Genomic DNA, 18,766 nt, shown 5'->3' on the forward strand with positions numbered 1-18,766 from the left:
TTAAAACCCACACACCCCAAAACCTCATTTAAAACCCACACACCCCAAAACCTCATTTAAAACCCCATCAAAACCAAAGAATTAAAACCATGACACTGAGAATCTGAATGGAAGGCATGGCATTTTGAGTGTTGCCTCAAGTCCAGCCCCCTTTTCAATGAACCATCGTTTACAAAACACAAGAACTGTGATTTCGACTGGTAATATCCTTACAGGGTTGGATTTCTTATTCATTTTATTGTTGTTATTTTCTATACTGATCATTTCAGTTTTAATTTCAAATTCAGGTGAACATTTTGCTGCTATGCTTTATTAATCATTGACAGAAATAAGTTTTTTCTTCTTTCTTCCCCCCCCTCCCCCAAATGTAAAAAGCAAACTAAAGTTAGTTTAAGTTAAACCTGGGTCTTGGATATTTCCTTAAATACTTATAATTAAGAACTTGGAAAAGACATTTCATTTATTTTTTCTTCCTTTCTTTTTTTACAAATTAGAAAAAAAAAAAGAAAAAAGAAAAAGAAAACCAGTATGAACCTTGGAATTCAACAAACAACACAAGACAAGTACAGATTTTCCACTGAACTGAACAGTTTTTTTTTCCAGACTATGCTGACAAACACAACAGGAAAACATAATATGTAAACAAAAACAAAAAACAAAACAAACAAAAAAGAATTAAAAATAGCCAACAACTTAACTTTTCAAACTGCCAAACTACATTGCAGGAAAAAGCTAGATTTAAAAGGTAAGTATTTTGTTGGCAATAATTCACACTACTGAAGTTTGTTTAAAATATCTTCAATGAAGTGTTTTTGTGTTTAAAAGGACCTCTGTTGGAATGTGCACCAGTGGGTCACGGTTTTTGCATAAGTATTTAAAAAGTAAAAACGCAATTATGGTAAAACAAAAAATGCGCACCTGCATTGTGTTGTAATGAAATTTTCATTCCAAACAGTCATTTGTTAATAACAGTGGGTTATAAATGACATTGATACAAGGGAGTTAAAGAAAAAAACAAAAACAAAATAACACCTCAGAACAGTTCCAATCCATTTTCAAGGAGCAGTCACATGTAATGTGTACAGGGAATAAAGATGGGAGGTGTGGGGATGGGAGTGGGACCGATATCCAAATAAAGTCAAGTCCTACTGTTGCTTGCTAACCAAGGGTATATATATATATATATATATATATATATATATATATATATATATATATATATATATATAAATGTAATTATTGCATATAAACATGTGCCGAAATGGGTCTCGAAGGGTTGTGTGATATCTACTTATGTCAAATGACACTGGTCAAAACAAACAAAAACGTAAACTGCACTGAACAACAATTTCCTCCAGTGTTTTTACAGCTTTGGTCATCAAGCTTGCCCTTCTGAGATGCAGTGAGACATATGAGAGAGAGAGAGAGAGGGTAAGGAGGGAGAAGAGAGAAAGATGGGAGAGACAGAGACAGGGACACAGAGACATGGTGAGGGGAGCGAGAGATGGGGGAGAGGGTCAGATGCATGTTTCCACAACCTTTAGACAAAGATTGTGACTGAGTTGGGGGATCAAGAGTATTCAAACACTGCTGGACATTGAAATCAACAACTACGGCTGCCTAAATAATTCAGCATTTATAGTTAAATATAAAAAAGCTCCTTTACAAACTACCAGTCTGTCAGAATAGTTTTATCATATATATATATATATATATATATATATATATATATATATATATATCTGTGGAACTATCTGATGCCAGTTCAGTAAATTCTTACGATATCGGTGACACAGTGATTTCAAATTCAGCTGTTGGCACAGTCATAGTACGTACTGATGAGCTCAATGACTACAAAGGTCTGATGGGGATCAGATATTTTCTCATATCAACATTTGGGGGCAAATGAAAACAAGGCAGAACAATGGCAGGGATTAAGAGACAGGGGAAGGGCACTTCAAGGAACCTGTGGCACGGCTGACCCAGTGTCACACGCAGCACTGAGAAGACATCATCAACACAAGATATATAACATGTCTGTAGATTGGAAAAAAAAAAAAAAAAAAAAAAAAAAAAAATCTGATACCACGGTGAGAAATCTTCCTGAAACAGAAACAAGCCCACACAACAAACAACAAAGACTCTAGAAAACAAATCAACAAAGACAGCAATGCAAACACTTAACAACAACAGCAAAACGAAAACAAAATGTCCAGACTGAACACCATCACTAGCTCAGAACAAAGGGGTTTCTGAACCTTAGCAAAACATCACAGCCAACAGCCTATGCGTCCACAGATGACCATGTCTCCTGACCAAAATCGCAATAAAACTGTATCGTTAGAACCAGTTCTGAGTAAAAGATTGATTTGCTGTTGCTAAAACAGATCTTGATGCAGAACACATCACAAGATGAACATATATACATATATAATCAGATATGCCCATCAAAATATGGCAGAGCAAGAGTACGCCAAGTGTACAAAAAAACAAAAAACCTGTTGAGGCAGGGTGTGGGGGAGTATGATATGTAAAAAGTGTCCAACACTTCCTGCCTGGAACCAACATCACTCCTCCACTGTATCGTGTATGTCACGCAGAAAATACACACATCCTCAAAAGACAAGAAAATTCACCATTTTGCTTGGAACCACCCAGATATATATCACTCTTCTTTTCATGGCCGATACCCTGACATCACAATTCACTTGTACCTCCAGAACTCTCCAACACAAAATTCCCCTCCGTTAACACACACACACACACACACACACAAGGACTTCATTCATTTTGACTACTGGAGTCTGAGTTCTGCTTTTCTAATTCCATTTTCTCCTTGTCTATGTCAGACTCGGGCGCTGACCATCGTCTTTTCCGGGGGGGCTGGGTGTCTGGTGGGGACAGGCGATCGGTGGCAGAGGAGGAGGGCTGTGAAGGGAGGTGACTCTCCGTGCTGCGTGCGTGGGTCAGATGCCGGCTACCTCCTCGCACCTTGGACAAGTCCACCACACCCTTGCTGCCTGTGTCTCCACTCATGCCGCCCTCAAAACCATTGCCTTGCAAGCGTCCTTGACCCTGACCCTGCTCTGTGCTGGAGTCTTCCTGTTGTGGGTGTCCTGTGGGTTCATGTCCATGCTCTCTTGGCGGCTGGTCCTCACGCAATTCCTCCATCTTCCTACTGGCTGTAGCTGTGTCTGGTGTGGTGGCCGGGGGTGAGGGTGACTGCTGCTGCTGCTGCTGCTGCTGTTGTTGTTGTTGCTGTTGTTGTTGTTGCTGCTGGCTGACAAACTCTGCTGCCCTCAAGGACACGTCTTTGTGAGTCAGAGAGATGCAGACATCTCCCACCGACAGCTTGTGGCAGTCCAGGCCGTACCGCTGAAGTGTTCGCTCAGTGGAGCATGACGACCATCCCTGACCAAAAACAAAGAACGGGTGCTCCAGGGTGGCTTCCACCGTTACCTGCAAAAACCAAACAAATATGTGTTAGTGGGCTGGTCTTTATACAGATTCTTACCAACACTTTTATCAATACCAGTGTGGCTTTGTATCATCTATCTATGTGAGATCAAAGGCATTCTGACTATCGTTAACTTAATAACCACACATCCCAATCACAAACATATATTTCAAAGCAAGAACAGCAGTCAAAAACAATGTGTTTCAAGGCAAGAACACATTATTCTATTTTTTTCAAATCGATTGTTTTTTGAGCAAATAAAGAGCCTAGGAAGCGAGAGAATCTGAGTGCGCTGGTTCGAATCACGGCTCAGCCGCCGATATTTTCTCCTCCTCCACTAGACCTTGAGTGGTGGTCTGGATGCTAGTCATTCAGATGAGACGATAAACCGAGGTCCCATGTGTAACATGCACTTAGCGCACGTAAAAGAACCCACGGCAACAAAAGGGTTGTTCCTGGCAAAATTCTGTAGAAAAATCCACTTCGACAGGAAAAACAAATAAAACTGCACGCAGGAAAAAAAAAAAGGGTGGCGCTGTAGTGTAGCGACGCGCTCTCCTTGGGGAGAGCAGCCTGAATTTCACACAGAAATCTGTTGTGATAAAAAGATATGTAAATACAAATAAATAAAATACAATATTTTTGAGACAAGAACACATTATTTTTTTTTCTCCTCAAATCTTTTGTTTTCTAAAATTCTGGGCTAACAATATTACAATGATCACATCATTATCATCTTCCTCTTTAATTTTAACATAATAACAGATCAGTTAGGTAGCAAAGAAATTTTATTAAAAAAATTGATTTCAAATTCAGTTGCTGACTCTATTTTCCAAAATACTAGTCAAACTCACTTAAATGAAAATGGACAGTGACATTTGCTTTCAATTTTCCAGCAAAAGGAACTGTACAATATTCAGAGCAGTACATATACACTACATGCAAACACACACACACACACACACACATATATATATATATATATATATATATATATATATATACTTATTCATTATCATTACTATGATTTAATATGCAGGAATTTGTGGTTTCAACATAGATAAGTCAACAGGGTAACCATCATTTACTTCAAGGACAGTAGTCTCTCGAAACAGAACATGCACAAGATTCAAATGTGCTTACCCTGAAAAACAAGCAAAACAAAGAACAAATGCAAGCTTTACTCAGTTATCAGCTGGACATGAGCAAGGCAAAGATCCACTCATTAAAGAGTACTTAAACTGTCAGACTGATCCAAAGGTGAACACACCATAAAGTCCATCAAATGAGATGTAAGACTATAAATCCATACAAAGTATCAACTAGATCAAGTATCAAGCTGCAAATAAACTGAGCCTAGATACAGCAACAACACTCGGCTTATATCACAGATTGACATAAGTTTACATTTGGGCCAACAGCAAAGTGAGAGCTGTATTATCAAGGGTTTCTCCAGTCAATGGGAAATCATTTACAGCTTTGTCTTTTGTGAAGGACTGTGACTCTCAAACTAGGAGGCAAAATTGCACTGGCTCTTAGTGCTGCAGCCTTGTGGGCTAGTTGGCCTTTGGGAACCATCCCAACACCGACTGTCCTAAAACCCTCATGGCCAAGAGTGTGGGGATGTACTTGGGCAAGACACTCTCCACTATAATCAAATTCTAGCCCAAATAGTCGGAACAGCAGTTGTCTCCTCTGTTGTTCTGATGGTCATAGTCGGACACGACTGACTATCACACACACACACACACACACACACACACACACACATATATATATATATATATATATATATATATATATATATATATAATAGATACAGCAAACAATCATTCCTTGAGATGTTGGAGCAACAGCCCAGGAACCTGGGAAAGCTGTATGTATAGTCAGTCATCAGGTTGACGTCAGTCCCAACAGTTACTACTGAGGTATCTCTGACCTTCTTAACTCATTCAGCCCTGGGGAGTGTACATCCTCTGCAGGCTTCCATGCCATACTGGTGCAAAGCTCAATGAATTACGTGACGTAATTTTCCATTTGGTGAGTAGTCATGGTGATGTCAATTACTGCTAAGGCATCGCTGACCTACTTTAGTGACCTATTTTCCCATTTGTCAATCATTAGGGTGATGTCAATCCCAACAATTACAAGGCATTGCTGACCTACTTAAGTGACCTATTTTTCAATGCTGTCAGTTGTCAGGGTGATGTGAATCTATAAGTAAGCTCATTTATGGCCAACCTATTTCAGTGATCTAATTTTCCATCTTTAGGTCACAGTGACCTGTAAATTGGGTCATGCCTTTTTCCAGGAAGAAAAGAACACAGAGGCTGCAGATTGCTGGGTAACAGTGACCTCCTCTTGATAGGGGAGAGGCATAACATGTTTTCTGTTGCTTACAGCCCAGAAAACCAGACAGGGAGGCAACCCAATCGAACTTCCATGGGGTGGAGGTGTCAATGGGGAAAGTTGCTGGGGGGCGGGTGGAGTGCATGGGAGAGGGTTGTAAGGGTATTGGTGGGGTGGTGAGCAGAGTGGTGGTGTTGGTCGGAAGGTCAGGAAAAGTTTTGTCTTTCCAACAATAAAATATGTTGTGATGAGGTAAAATTAAAAAAAAAAAAAATTGCTGTGGTAAGTTTTTACAAAGGCAGAGATAAATTCAGCAAAAGTTGTGCATAATAATGTTCTCACGGAAGGACCAAAAACTGTCTGTGACCATGAACTGTCTGATCCCCCACGTAACAGAGGTTCATTTGATTTCTTCTCCAACATAAATCATTTCCACAAAAAATTGTCAGCCTAAGCAACTAGTACCTTGGCTTTGCCACCAGAAGTAAAGAGAGTTCAATAGTCTGGGTCAGCTTGCTTCCTTGCCTTCTGGCCTTTAAGACACCGGCCTCAGTACGTGTTAAGGTCAACCTCACCACCCGAGAGAACAGCATCAATACTTGCATCACCCGGGTCCCCGGGCTTTTAACCCCTAGTGCTTTCCAGCTACGTGTCGTGATGTCCTGGCTGACTTCGGTGTCTAATCAATACATGTGTAATATATATATGCTGCCACACTTTCCACCAAGAAGAATGTAAACCTATGTTTTTAAAAGTATGCACTCAATTAAAAAAAAAACAACAAAAAAACAAACAAAAAACCACGGTGACCCTGCATCAACAACCCTTAAAAAAGGAAGAAAAACAAGAACCTGTGAGGGGTGTGGAGAGGAGGGTGAGTCATTGTGGGGGGAAGAGTGGGGGTAAGAGAAGTAGTGGGAGGAAAGATGGTGGAGGTAGATGTGTCAAAGAGGGTAGGGGGGACAGGGAAAGGGTCTTAATTTTTTGTTATTCATCAAGACCACTTGAAGAAAACTATATTCTGATTTCAGAAACCTTCACTGATTGTGCATACAGCCCAAATTACAAGTATATCATCAATTCTCATATAATCCAAGACAGCACCTGCGTCATTTAGTCAACATGTTACACAGAAAGACCTTTTTGTCTACTTTTCATCCCCTAAATCCGAGCAGCTCATGAAATGACAACCATGTCCCTTCCAAGAACAATTGGTGCCTTTTTTTCACACACCCCCTCTCTCTTTTATCTATTTTGTTTTATAGGCTAATCGCTTGTAATGTGCGTAAGACGCAAGCAAGTAGCTGTATGTGCATGAGGCGGATGACGTGGGAGCCTCTCTTGGCCTGCTTAATGGTGTCACAGCGCTGAAAATAGCCTCGACGGAGCTAACTGCAGCCCCGTGAATGGCTGGGGAGATGAATGGCCCGAGTTGGGCGTCAATGACGCCAGCTATTAACGAGTCCTGCATCCCACGCCTCAACCGCCATGGTGACTCCGACGTCACACCATCATAAATAGGGACTCTGATGACGACACCCAGGCATGCTCTGTATTGATTTTACCCCCATCTCCCCCCCCCCCCCCCTCCATCCCTCCTGCCTGCTATTTTCTGCTGCGGCAAGCGCTGTGCAGCACTATTGATGGCTAGGGGTTGCCAGAAGGCTGCCAGGCAGGCAGGAAAAGGAAATGATGCTGCTGTTCTTGTTCTTGGTGCTGACGTTTACAGTTTGCTGCCGGCCCTGATTCTGACCAGATTTTATTTGTTCTTTTTTTTTTTTTTTGGTGGGTGGGTGGGTTGTTTTAATGCCAACACTTTACGATGGAAAGGTCAACTTGGGGACTTTAACAAAAATAATTAAAACAAAAGAAAAAGAAGAAAGTGGGGACTGAGTGCAGTAAATGCTTCACCTTCAGCAAACACACTTACAACTTCAGAAACCAGCTACAACAACTTACGTTGTTTCTGTCAGTCAGTGCTGGCACATTACTGACCTGGATGGATTGACAAGTCTTGACAGGTCACAACATCACCATGACGCTTTATTGGGTCAGCTCCTTCACTGTCTTCTTTTGCCACTTTTAGCTTCAGTTAACTTTAAAAGATTACTTTCTGTATTATTATTTGGATTTCCCACTGAAAGTTCTTGCACTGAACAAGACAAATATATATAGAGAGAGATGGGGGGCGGGGGGGGGGGGGGGGGGGAGCGGGAGGTACACGAGAAAGAGAAAGAGAGTGTTTTATTGAAGATAAAATAATAACCTTAAAGTTTCTTTACACACCATGCCATAAAGAAAGAGGGAAGAGAGAGGAGGGGGGTGGAAAGGGAGAGGGAGGGGATGGAGGGTGAGGGTGAAAGAGAGAGAGAAAGAGAGAGACAGAGAGAGAAAAAGAGAGACAGAGAGAGAGAAGAGAGAGAGAGAGAGAGAGAGAGAGAGAGAGAGAGAGAGAGAGAGAACTATTTGACCTGGGTAATGAGAAGAGCAAGTATGCATACCAGAGAGAGAAAGAGGTAGTATTTATAAAGCATTAGGTGGAGGGGGGAAGGTAAAAAAGCATAGGTATTTTTCAATACATGGCCAGTTACCAATACATGCATGCACAGAATTATATACCTTACAAGAATAGGGACCTGAACATGACTAAAACCAACATACCTGACTGCTGAACTAAGTTACAACACACTTCAGATTGTGCCGCAGTCATATCACTTCTAACCAAACATGACACATTCATTGATTTTGTCATGTATCTGATGCTGTTGTGCCTCATCATGACACATTCATTGATTTTGTCATGTATCTGATGCTGTTGTGCCTCATGGACAATACAGACTGAGATCGTGTCGAATGACATTGAGAAGTCAACGAGTAACATGCTTGTAAATAGAGTGGTGACCCAGAGGAAATACACTGACATGGAAGAAAGTATTCTCAGGTCTCAATATATATCTGGACCGTGATTTTTACTCCCCCCATTCACTAGACCTCGAGTGGTGGCCTAGGAGCTAGTCTTTTGGATGAGATGATAAACTGAGGTCCTGTGAGCAGCATGCACTTTGTGCACATCAAAAGAACCCATGCAACAAAAGGACGGTCACTGGAAAAACATGTGGAAAAATCACACTTTGATATTAAAAAACAAATACACTTGAAAAAACAAATTATATACATAATTATGATACAGAGATAGATATATGGGTGCCATTGCACTGTGGCGACGTGGTCACCAGGGGAAGAGAAGCCTCAATTTCACACAGAGAAATCTGTTGTGACAAAAATAATACAATACAATGCAGTGCTTGATGGCTCAACAGTCAGTCTTGATCTTGATGCCACTCTCAGTGCCCATGTTGTTTGTCTTATCAATGTCTGAAGTTAAAAACTGTGGTCAGATGCTTAGTTAAAGTCATGTGATTCTGCTGCAGAAACAAAATCCATGAAATGTGAACGACATGAAGACAAGGGAAAAAAAGCAAATCAACAAGGGGTGAAAACTAACATAAAAGAGAATCAATGAATGAATGAATAAAAGAGAGAGCGAATGAAAGAATGAAAACCACCTCTTTAAATGCAAGAAAAATGAGAGAGAATGAAAGCGGGAAAACTAAACACCAGGCTACATGAAGGAAAAAAAAACAACAACCCCCCCCCCCCCATCCCCCAAACAATCAAATAATCTAAAGTGGCAAAAACTGACACAATTTCTGAGATAAAAGAGAGAGAGACTGAGACAGACAGAGAGAGAGAGAGAGAGAGAGAGAGGGGGGGGGGAGGGGGATTTTTTAAGGTAAGAAAAAAGTAATATAAAAAGTGGTAAATCTAACACAATTGTCTGCCAAAAAGAGTGAAAAAAAGAGTTTGATCATAGAGAGAGAGGCCTCTGTGTGTGATTGTGTGTGTATGTGTGTGTGCATGCATGCGTGTGTGCATGCATTTTGTGTATATGCATGTTTGTTTTTTGTGCTTGTGTGTTTCTTTTTTGAGCACAAGTTTGATATTTGGTTTGTGTCATTGGCGATTTTGTTGTTTGTTTTGCCTTTTATGCCACCATAATCAAACCAAAGAACCGTAACCAAACCCCATGACCCCACCCATACCTGCACCCGGTGCTCCCCAACGGAGAAGCCCAGGGTGGCCGTGCCTTGTCCCGGGTGCTCCTCAATGCGCACCACAGTGGAGGAATCCACCTTGAGGTCCGCCGACACCTGGGCGCTGGAGACAAAGTCCTCTGTCTGCAGGTCCTCCACCCGCTTCAGGTCCCCGTTGGCCAGCTGGATGATTGAACCCCGCACAAAGTGTGGCGGGTAGTGCAGGTGCGGGGGCAGGCTCGAACCCGAACCTGAACCCGCAGGCTGAGGCGAGGAGGTTCCCCCCACACCCGATGACTCGGGCGTGTGGGGTGGTGGCAGGTGGTGGTGGTGGGAGGCTGATGATGATGATGATGATGAAGAGGTCAGGGAGGCTGTGGTGGTGGTGGTGATGGCAGTGGTAGAGAAGGAGGGGGCAGGGGATACTGGGGAAGGGGTGGTGGCAGCGGTGGTGGTGCTGTTGTGGTGGTGGTGGGAGGAGTAGTAGTGGTGGTGGTGTCCTCCTCCTCCTCCAGCCCCCCCCTGAGAGGAGGAGTGTGGAGGAGGAGGAGGGGGACCCGGCCCAAGGGCATGGGGGGCCAGGAACACGTGCGGTGGGGGGTGGTGGTCCGTGCTTGTGGACGTGGGAGGAGCAGAAGGAGGAGAGGAGGAGGAGGTTGGGGAGGGGGAGAGGGCCACGAGGGATGTGGGCACCCCCACCTGAGAGGGGTAAGGGGAGGGGGAGGGGATGAGGTACTTGGTCCGTTTGCTGCTGCTACCATGCAGCAGCTCCTCCTCGCTCTTCACTGACTGGGAGCGGCCCTTGGCCAGGTGGTGGTGGTGGTGGTGCCCCCCTGCACCGTATGATGACACAGCCTCCAGGGGGCTGTCGGGAAGGCGAGGGAGGAAGCGGTGCTTCAGGCTGCCCTCCTTGCCGCTTGGCACCACTTTCTGAAACGGGTCCCCCCCACCCACCTTCATTTCCTTCCCTGCCGGCGAGCCCCGGCTGCTGCTGGCGTAGTGCAGGCCTGAACCCTGGCCCAACCCCTTGTCATCAGAGGAGGAGGAGGGGACACCGCCAGAACCCCCCTGGTGGTGAAGCAGTGAGGGGGAAGACAGCTCTCTCTCCCTCTCCCCTCCCTGCTGCTGCTGCTGTTGCTGCATGAGAGCCTCTCGCTCGCGCAGGGAGGTAAAGGAGGATGACCCCGAGGGACTGTGAGCTGTGCCGGGGCCTGGGGAACTACTGCTGGCTGACAGAGAGCGATGCTGCGAGTACTGGCCCATGGCAGAGGCCGGCAGGTAGGAGGAGGTTCGACCCCCTGATCCTGCCGCCTGACCCTGCGGGCTGGCGTGACCCCCGTGCTGCACGTGGCTGCCCATGGACGCCAGGACTGCCGAATAGGACTCGATGTGAGGGAAGCGGGCCGAAGTGACCAGGGAACCCGGGCTGTAGTGTGGGGAGCCCGCCACCGCCTGGTACTGAGAGGAGAAGAAGCCCGAGTAGGGGGACACGGTCGCCAGGGGTGACGACTGTCCATGGACATTGTACAGTGAGGGGTAAGGGCCCATGGAGGGGGAGGAGGAGGAGGCAGAAGCAGAGGAGGAAGAAGCGTTGCCCGCTGTCCCTACCCCTCCACCTCCTCCTGCATACGGAGCGCCGCTGCCTCCCACCACCCCCACCAGGCGGGACACGGGCTCCCCGTGAGTCAGACTGCCCCCGCCGCGGAACACCCCCAGACCCGTGGTGGTGGCCCCCGCTGACAGCATCACGTGGTGGTGGGAGTGGGAGAGGGGCTGCTGCTCCTGGCTGCTGCTGCTGGTGGTGGTGCTGCTTGGGGGTAGCTGACCTTGACTGTGACCTGACCCAGTCCCAGGCCGCCCACTGTGCATGCCCTCAGAGGCAAGCGAGGCCGGCTGGTGGTGAGGCACAGACGACTGTTGCTGCTGCTGCTGCTGTAGGTGTCGTTGAGGTTGACAGGCGTTGGAGGAGGAGGAGGAGGAGGAGGAGGGCTGGGAAGGAGACGGGACGTGGGCTTGCTGCACGGCCACCTCTGCCAGGCGGGCCAGGTGGTGATAGGAGGGATCGTCGGCGTGGCTGTTGCTGACCGCTGGCACCAAAATGGTCGAGGAGGAGCTCACCACCTTGCCATCCAATCCATTCACCACCACAGCTGCGGAGGATGATGACGATGACGGGGCCGAGGCTGGCGCCAAACTGACCACCTCTCTCAGCAGCGTGGGGGCAGCGTGGAGGATCTTGTGGGCACCACCGCTCTCATTCTGCCGCACCAGGCTGGCCACACCGATGTCCGCCGCTCGCACGGCAACCACCGCACCCCCTGCCGCGCCCCCCACGTCGTCCCCGGTGCTCACCAAGGTGGCCCGGGCCAGGAGGTGCTGGTTCGAGGCCAGGAACGTCTCTGGCACAATCAGGGCGAACTGCACATCACTGGGGGCTGGGAGGTGGGCCTTGGTCCAGGTGTGGGGCAGGGGGAGGATGGTGGTGTTGGCGTTGGTGGGTGTGGTGGTGGCGGAGGCCTGAGCTGGGAGCTGGGCCTCATGGGACGCTGAGGGGTTAGAAGGAGGAGGAGGAACAGGGGGTGGGGTGCTGGAGGGCAAGGTCTCTGTGCACAGAAGGGAGTGGTGGCTCTCAATACCTGCACACACATATCATATGCACACCTTGCAATCTGATTCACAGCTGAGAATCACCCTTCATACCTGAAAACACACACGCAGCTTGCGATGTAACCAAGAGTTGATAATGACCCCTCATACCCAAACACACACACACTCGCCCTTACACACATACACACACACCTTTCAATGAGACTCATAGTTGAGAATGACCCTTAACACCTGAAAACACACACATACACACACATTGTAATGTAACTCACAGTTGGAAATAACCCTCAATACCTTGATACACACACACTTACACATCTTGTTAAATCACCAAAACCGATTCAGCCTCAACGTGTCAAACAAAACCACACATCATAATTTCAATCTGCACTGGCCACCAAACCTCTCTCTGTGACAGAGCATTTGAAATGATTAGCGGTTTGATTTGGTTTGTCCCATGTATCAGAACTCTTAAGAACATTTACCTGCCAAGTATTACATTCAACAAACATGTTCTTTCGGTGTCCTGTGCATCAGAATGTGATATTACGAAAGTTGTCAATATTTGCTTACAATGAGAACAGTGCTCTTGTCATCAGTTGTGATGAGTTTGGGACTGTTTAGCAGTTGTCCTGTGGAATGACATTTAATATGCTTCATCCAATTGCATGACTGGTATGTTTGCCCATATGACTGTGAATGTGTCAGCTTGTCAGTTTAAGGGGTTGTTTTTTTGTTTTGTTTTGGGGGGGGGAGGGTTCATTTAATTCAAGCACTTGCTTGTGTGTACATGTGTACATGCAGGGATGTATTCTTGTTCTGGCTGTGTGATTCATCATTTCATCTTTTATTTGTGGCCCACTCCTTTGATATGAGCCAGAGGCTTAACAAATAAATGTTTGTCATTGTTGTTACTGTCTCTCTCTGTGTCTCTCTCTCTCACACACACACATTCCCACAGTGGGAATGTGTGTGTGTTCTTGATGCTGACACAAAAACAGTTTTCAGTTGCAAGGTGTCTAAGCATGCAGACTGATGCATATCAGCTACATCGCACCTGCTATGGGGGTGGGGTGGGGGGTGGGGGGAGTACTATGTTTTTCTTTTCATGGAGAAGATGCCTGACCTCAGTATAAACTCAACACTCTGTCAGGCCTTGAGAACCTCCCTTTATTTTGTTTAAAACATTAACATAAAAATGAAATAAACTAATAAGTAGATTCATTAACATATAAAAAGAAAATGAAAGATAGGCATATGGGAAATGATTGAAAGAAAAATAAAAGATAGGCATATGGGAAATGATTGAAAGAAAAACAACCTCCAAAACAACACAGAGACTGCCTGGAATGTAATTTTAAGCAAGGAAGTGCCTTCATGTACATTTAACTTAAAAAACTTCCCTATCTTTGAGTAAACCACAGGAAAGCACACACACACACACACACACACACACACACACACACACACACACACACACACACACACACACAACACATGCATGCAAACAGGCACTTTGTAATATCATTCCCTAATTGTAGTGTCATACTTTTTAATTCAACTGACACATATTCTGATGGAACGCTGGAGGGCAAATCTTGATATACACCACAAACAGCTCTGCATACTGTGACATGATAATCCATTCATCATATTCCCCTTAATTCCTTTGCCTCAGGCCAAAACCTTAAAACACTGCAGACAAGAATCCAAGCGTAAAGAAATCAGTGATACTGATAAATGAACGAAATATGTGGGAATATAGTGAATGGTGCATGACTATGGAAAAATTAATTTCTCCACTCAGAGAGGAAAAGTCCACAGTTACTGATGTCTGCAAGTATAACATATCACACAATACATTCTGTTTCTCAAATGACGGATATTGCCAGTTCTGTTCAGCATCTTGCCTTGTGCTGCTGGTGATATCGCACAGCCCAAGATACAAAGTCACAGCAGTTTCTGAATCAAGTGACAATGAACAGACAGTCAGAGAAACAAGACCCTTTGGGGTTTTTTCTTCCTGTTCATAGGCTGCAACACCCACATTCACAGGTTCAAGTGGGCTTGATGTGTTTGTCTACTTTTACCCAGTCACTTAGGCAGCCACACTCCACTTTCAGGGATGAGCGAAACTGGGTATGTTCATGTTTCCATAAACCACTGAACTATGACATGGATTACCGGATCTTTAACTTGCATATTTGATGTTCTTTGTGTGTATATGCATGAAGAGGGTTCAATCACTAGCAGTTGTGCACATATATTACGTTGACTTACAAAAAATCCCCCCCCTCCCCACCCCCTCCTTCCCTTAAACCCAGACTCAAGTATTCAAAATCCAGTGGTCTGAGCAATTATCTCACCGTCAGTTCATCATGTTAAAAGATTATCACAGTATCTAGAAGTATTTGTATTTTGTATTTCTTTTTATCACAACATATTTCTCTGTGTGAAATTCAGGCTGCCCTCCCCAGGAAGAGCGCGTCACTACACTACAGCGCCACCTTTTTTTTTTTTTTTTTTTAAATTTTCTTGCATGCAGTTTTATTTGTTTTTTCTATCAAAGTGGATTTTTCTACAGAATTTTGCCAGGAACAAGCCTTTTGTTGCCATGGGTTCTTTTACGTGCATTAAGTGCATGCTTGCACACGGGACCTCAGTTTATTGTCTCATCTGAATAACTAGTGTCCAGACCACCACCCAAGGTCAAGTGGAGGGGAAGAAAATATCGGTGACTGAGCTGTGATTCAAACTAGCGTGATCAGATTCTCTCACTTCCTAGGCGGACACGTTACCTCTAGGCCATAACTCCACTCTTTGTTAGAAGAATAAAGAGGAGGAGAAAAATCATACAAATGAGCGATACCTGCATTACTAGTAATTCTGGTGTATACATACAGGTATGGAGGAGGAAAGGAAATGGGCTCAGGTCCTGAGGGGATATTCGTATGTTATGTGGGTGCACTTATACCAGTGCAGGCTGAATGCATGACATAGGCTATTTTCCTCATCTTGTGTGTGTGTGCCTGGTGTGTCCATGTGCATGTCTGTCCAGTTTTGATGTCCAAGTATTTAAACCAAGTGATTGAAAGATCACAGTTAAAGAAACACACGGAAAAACAACAACAACAAAAACAAAAACAACAACAAACAAAACACATACACAACAGAAAGCAAACACACACACACACACACACATTCACTTAAAAACTATGGAGGTTGGAAAAGAAAGAAAGGCTGAAAGAAATGAATGGAATAGAAGAGAACGATAACCACTGGAACTGAAGTGGACCATGCATGTACTGTGTGTGTGTCATGGCTGAGGCTGGTTCCTGAACAGCGGTGGAGGTGTGATAACCAGGTACTATTGGTAGGGCGGTTGAGATGTGGCAGGGGAGGAGTGGGGTGAGGATGAGGGAGCGAGGGGAGGTAGGCATATCGACTGGACTGGACTGTACAGGTTTACAAGCAGCAGGCGCAGGTTGAGGCCGGGAAGAGGCTGGCTCGTGATGGTGCGAGGGGGGTGGGGGGGAGAGGGGAAGGACGGGACAGGAGGTGAAAATGCGTCTGTGCGTGCAGATGAGCGAGCGAGAGAGAGAACTCTGAACTCAAAACGTTTTTTTTATATTTTTTATTCATGGATGAGAGAGAGAGAGAGAGAGAGAGAGAACGGACAGTCTGATAAAGTGAGAGAGGATTGTAACGTTCACACGTGAGTGAGAGAGAGAGAGAGAGAGAGTGAGAGAGAGATAGAGGGGAGGGGGGAGTATGTCTGCTGCGCACAAATCCAATGAGACGTCCTTGAGCCGAAGGAACATCCGGGTCACTTCTGAACTAGACCCAGGTATGTGTGCCTTGCAGATGGCGGATTTTTTGTCCCCCCACATCACACTGCCACCCGATATAATTTGTTTGAAACCTGACAGAACTCTATCAATACTTTCACAACAACGTGTGTGGTTGTAGTAGTAATGTCATACTTAAAGATGTTATAAAGATGATGACTTAAACGAATATGTTCGTCTGTTTTTGTTTGTTGTGGTTTTTTTTCAATGCATGCACGTGAATGGCGTTACGTGCACACCCTCAGTTTGGCTTTTATGTTAAAAACGATGCAAAATGAACCATATCATGTACACTTAACTCCAGCACCAAGTTTTTGTTTTGTTTTTGTTTCTGTTGCATTGTTGGGGGGTGGGAAGCGGCCGGCGGCGCAACAAACGGAAAGATCGGCTCTCTGATGGGCACAGACTTAATATATTTACACGTCACTGCAGACAATCAATCTCTGATGGGCACAGACTTAATATATTTACACGTCACTACAGACAATCAATCGGTTTAAGCCGATACAGAGACTGCTTTTCAACTGATTACAAACAACACAGAATTGTTGAGAACGCTAACATTTAATCAACAAAAATCAAAAACAAGTTTGCAAAATTTCAGCATCACTACGAAAAACACACAAACCTGTCACTGGTCAACAAAATGCTTCGTTCGGAACGCTAAGCAAAGTTTCCGGCAACACACCACCACAGAGACGAAGAATCGACACTGGTATAAAACAAACAACCCCTCCCCCCCCTCCCCCAAAACAAAAAACGATTAGGCCTATCATCTCTTTGGTAATTTTTTCAACAGCTTCTCGAGTACTTTGGATTGCACATGGCAGAAGATTCCACACGGAGACATATGTGTTCGCGTGCGCTTTTCCGTGCATGTATTCGTTCAATAATTTCAAAGACAACTCCGTACTGAAAAAAACAACAACAGAATGTTTTTTCTCATCCAATTTTTTTTTCTTTTAAACAATTGATGAGAGAGAGAGAGAGAGAGAGAGAGAAGTATGGTGATTATTTTCTCAGACGGCAGTCTCACTGTGGGTGACAGAACCCCACGCAAAAAAAAAAAAAAAAAAAACATTGCATAAACAGGTTGCCATATTTTCTCCATTCCCCCAGATTGTTGATTACCATACGGTACAGTGACAATTCATTGTCAAGAGGCACAACTAATGTTGTGGTCGCAAATGATACAAATGTATACGGGTTGCTATATTCTTCCCATTGCCCACATAGTTCAGTGCAATATGGTACAGTAACCATTCAATGTCAGATGAACAACTAATGCTGTGCCCACAAACCCCAGCAGGTTACATCATCACTGACAGAAGATACAGGCATTTTTCACACGAGCCAGCAACACAGACCAGATGTGAACCGACAAGCAAGCTCTGTAGACAGTCTATGGATAACAGTTATTTGTATATCAGGACGATATGCTGCATTCTTTTTTCTTCTCTCTCTCTCTCTCTCTTTTTCAGATGAAACATGCAGGCCAACTTCATAAATCTCTTTGTTTTATGCCCCTGACCAAAATATTTCGTTTGGTTCTGGTGTTGTTGCCGTGAATGTGATTTCACACTGAAGAACGCATAAATAAGACGGTGATAAGACGATAAAATAATCTGCATGAAGAAGGAGAAGAACAGAAGTTGGGAACCCGTACAACTGGGTCACAAAAATTTCGACTCTCATGCAATATTAACAATCTGGATAATGAATGGCCAGCAGTGAATGCAAGCAATACATATATCTGTAACGAGTCTTATGTGACACAACAACATATTATCATTCTTTATCATCATGATCATGTTGACATATTACTTTTTTATATCATAATCTTTTGTTATAATTATTATTATAATCCCATACTACAACAGCAACAATAACAATAACTACTACTATACTACTCTATTATTATGATGTCATAATTATTACTTTTTATAGAGAACTTTGCTAGTCATAAGCATCATCATTGCATTAACTATTATTATCAATCAAATTATCAGTATTATCAACATGCCAAATAGTCTGAGAGAATTCATCATAATTATCAACTGACGAAATTATCATCACATTTAAAAGCAATGTTATTAAAACAACAACAACAACAACGAAACCAACCACAATGGTATCAATCTCTATTCGCTACATCATTTCCCAAGAAACACACACATGCAGAACCACTTCGTACTAAAGGTATATAATATTTCAACATCTTCAGTAAGAACCAATTTTCGGTTGGTTGGTTACGTAACCGAGAACCAATGTTGAAATCGAAACTTCTTCTATTTACAAATGGAGCAAGTCATATTAAATAAAAAATATATATAAAAAATAAAATAAAATAATGAAAATGATATATATATATATATATATATATATATATATATATATATATATATACATAT

At 44.0% G+C, this 18,766-nt stretch overlaps 1 protein-coding gene across 1 annotated transcript in view; it reads right to left on the reverse strand.

The window, feature by feature from the left end:
• Positions 1-2,322: 2,322 nt before the first annotated feature.
• The window catches only part of LOC143285592 (uncharacterized), a 114,501-nt gene continuing 98,057 nt past the window's right edge, over positions 2,323-18,766 (reverse strand). Inside the window, exons 3-5 of the mRNA XM_076592985.1 lie at positions 10,637-12,536; positions 9,910-10,513; positions 2,323-3,459 (exon numbers count right to left, since the gene is read on the reverse strand). Coding sequence (XP_076449100.1) covers positions 2,782-3,459; positions 9,910-10,513; positions 10,637-12,536 — 3,182 coding nt within the window. The 3' untranslated portion in view covers positions 2,323-2,781. The remainder of the gene's footprint in view (positions 3,460-9,909; positions 10,514-10,636; positions 12,537-18,766) is intronic.

This window comes from Babylonia areolata, chromosome 9 (assembly GCF_041734735.1).
Source record: "Babylonia areolata isolate BAREFJ2019XMU chromosome 9, ASM4173473v1, whole genome shotgun sequence".
NCBI lineage: Eukaryota > Metazoa > Mollusca > Gastropoda > Neogastropoda > Buccinidae > Babylonia > Babylonia areolata.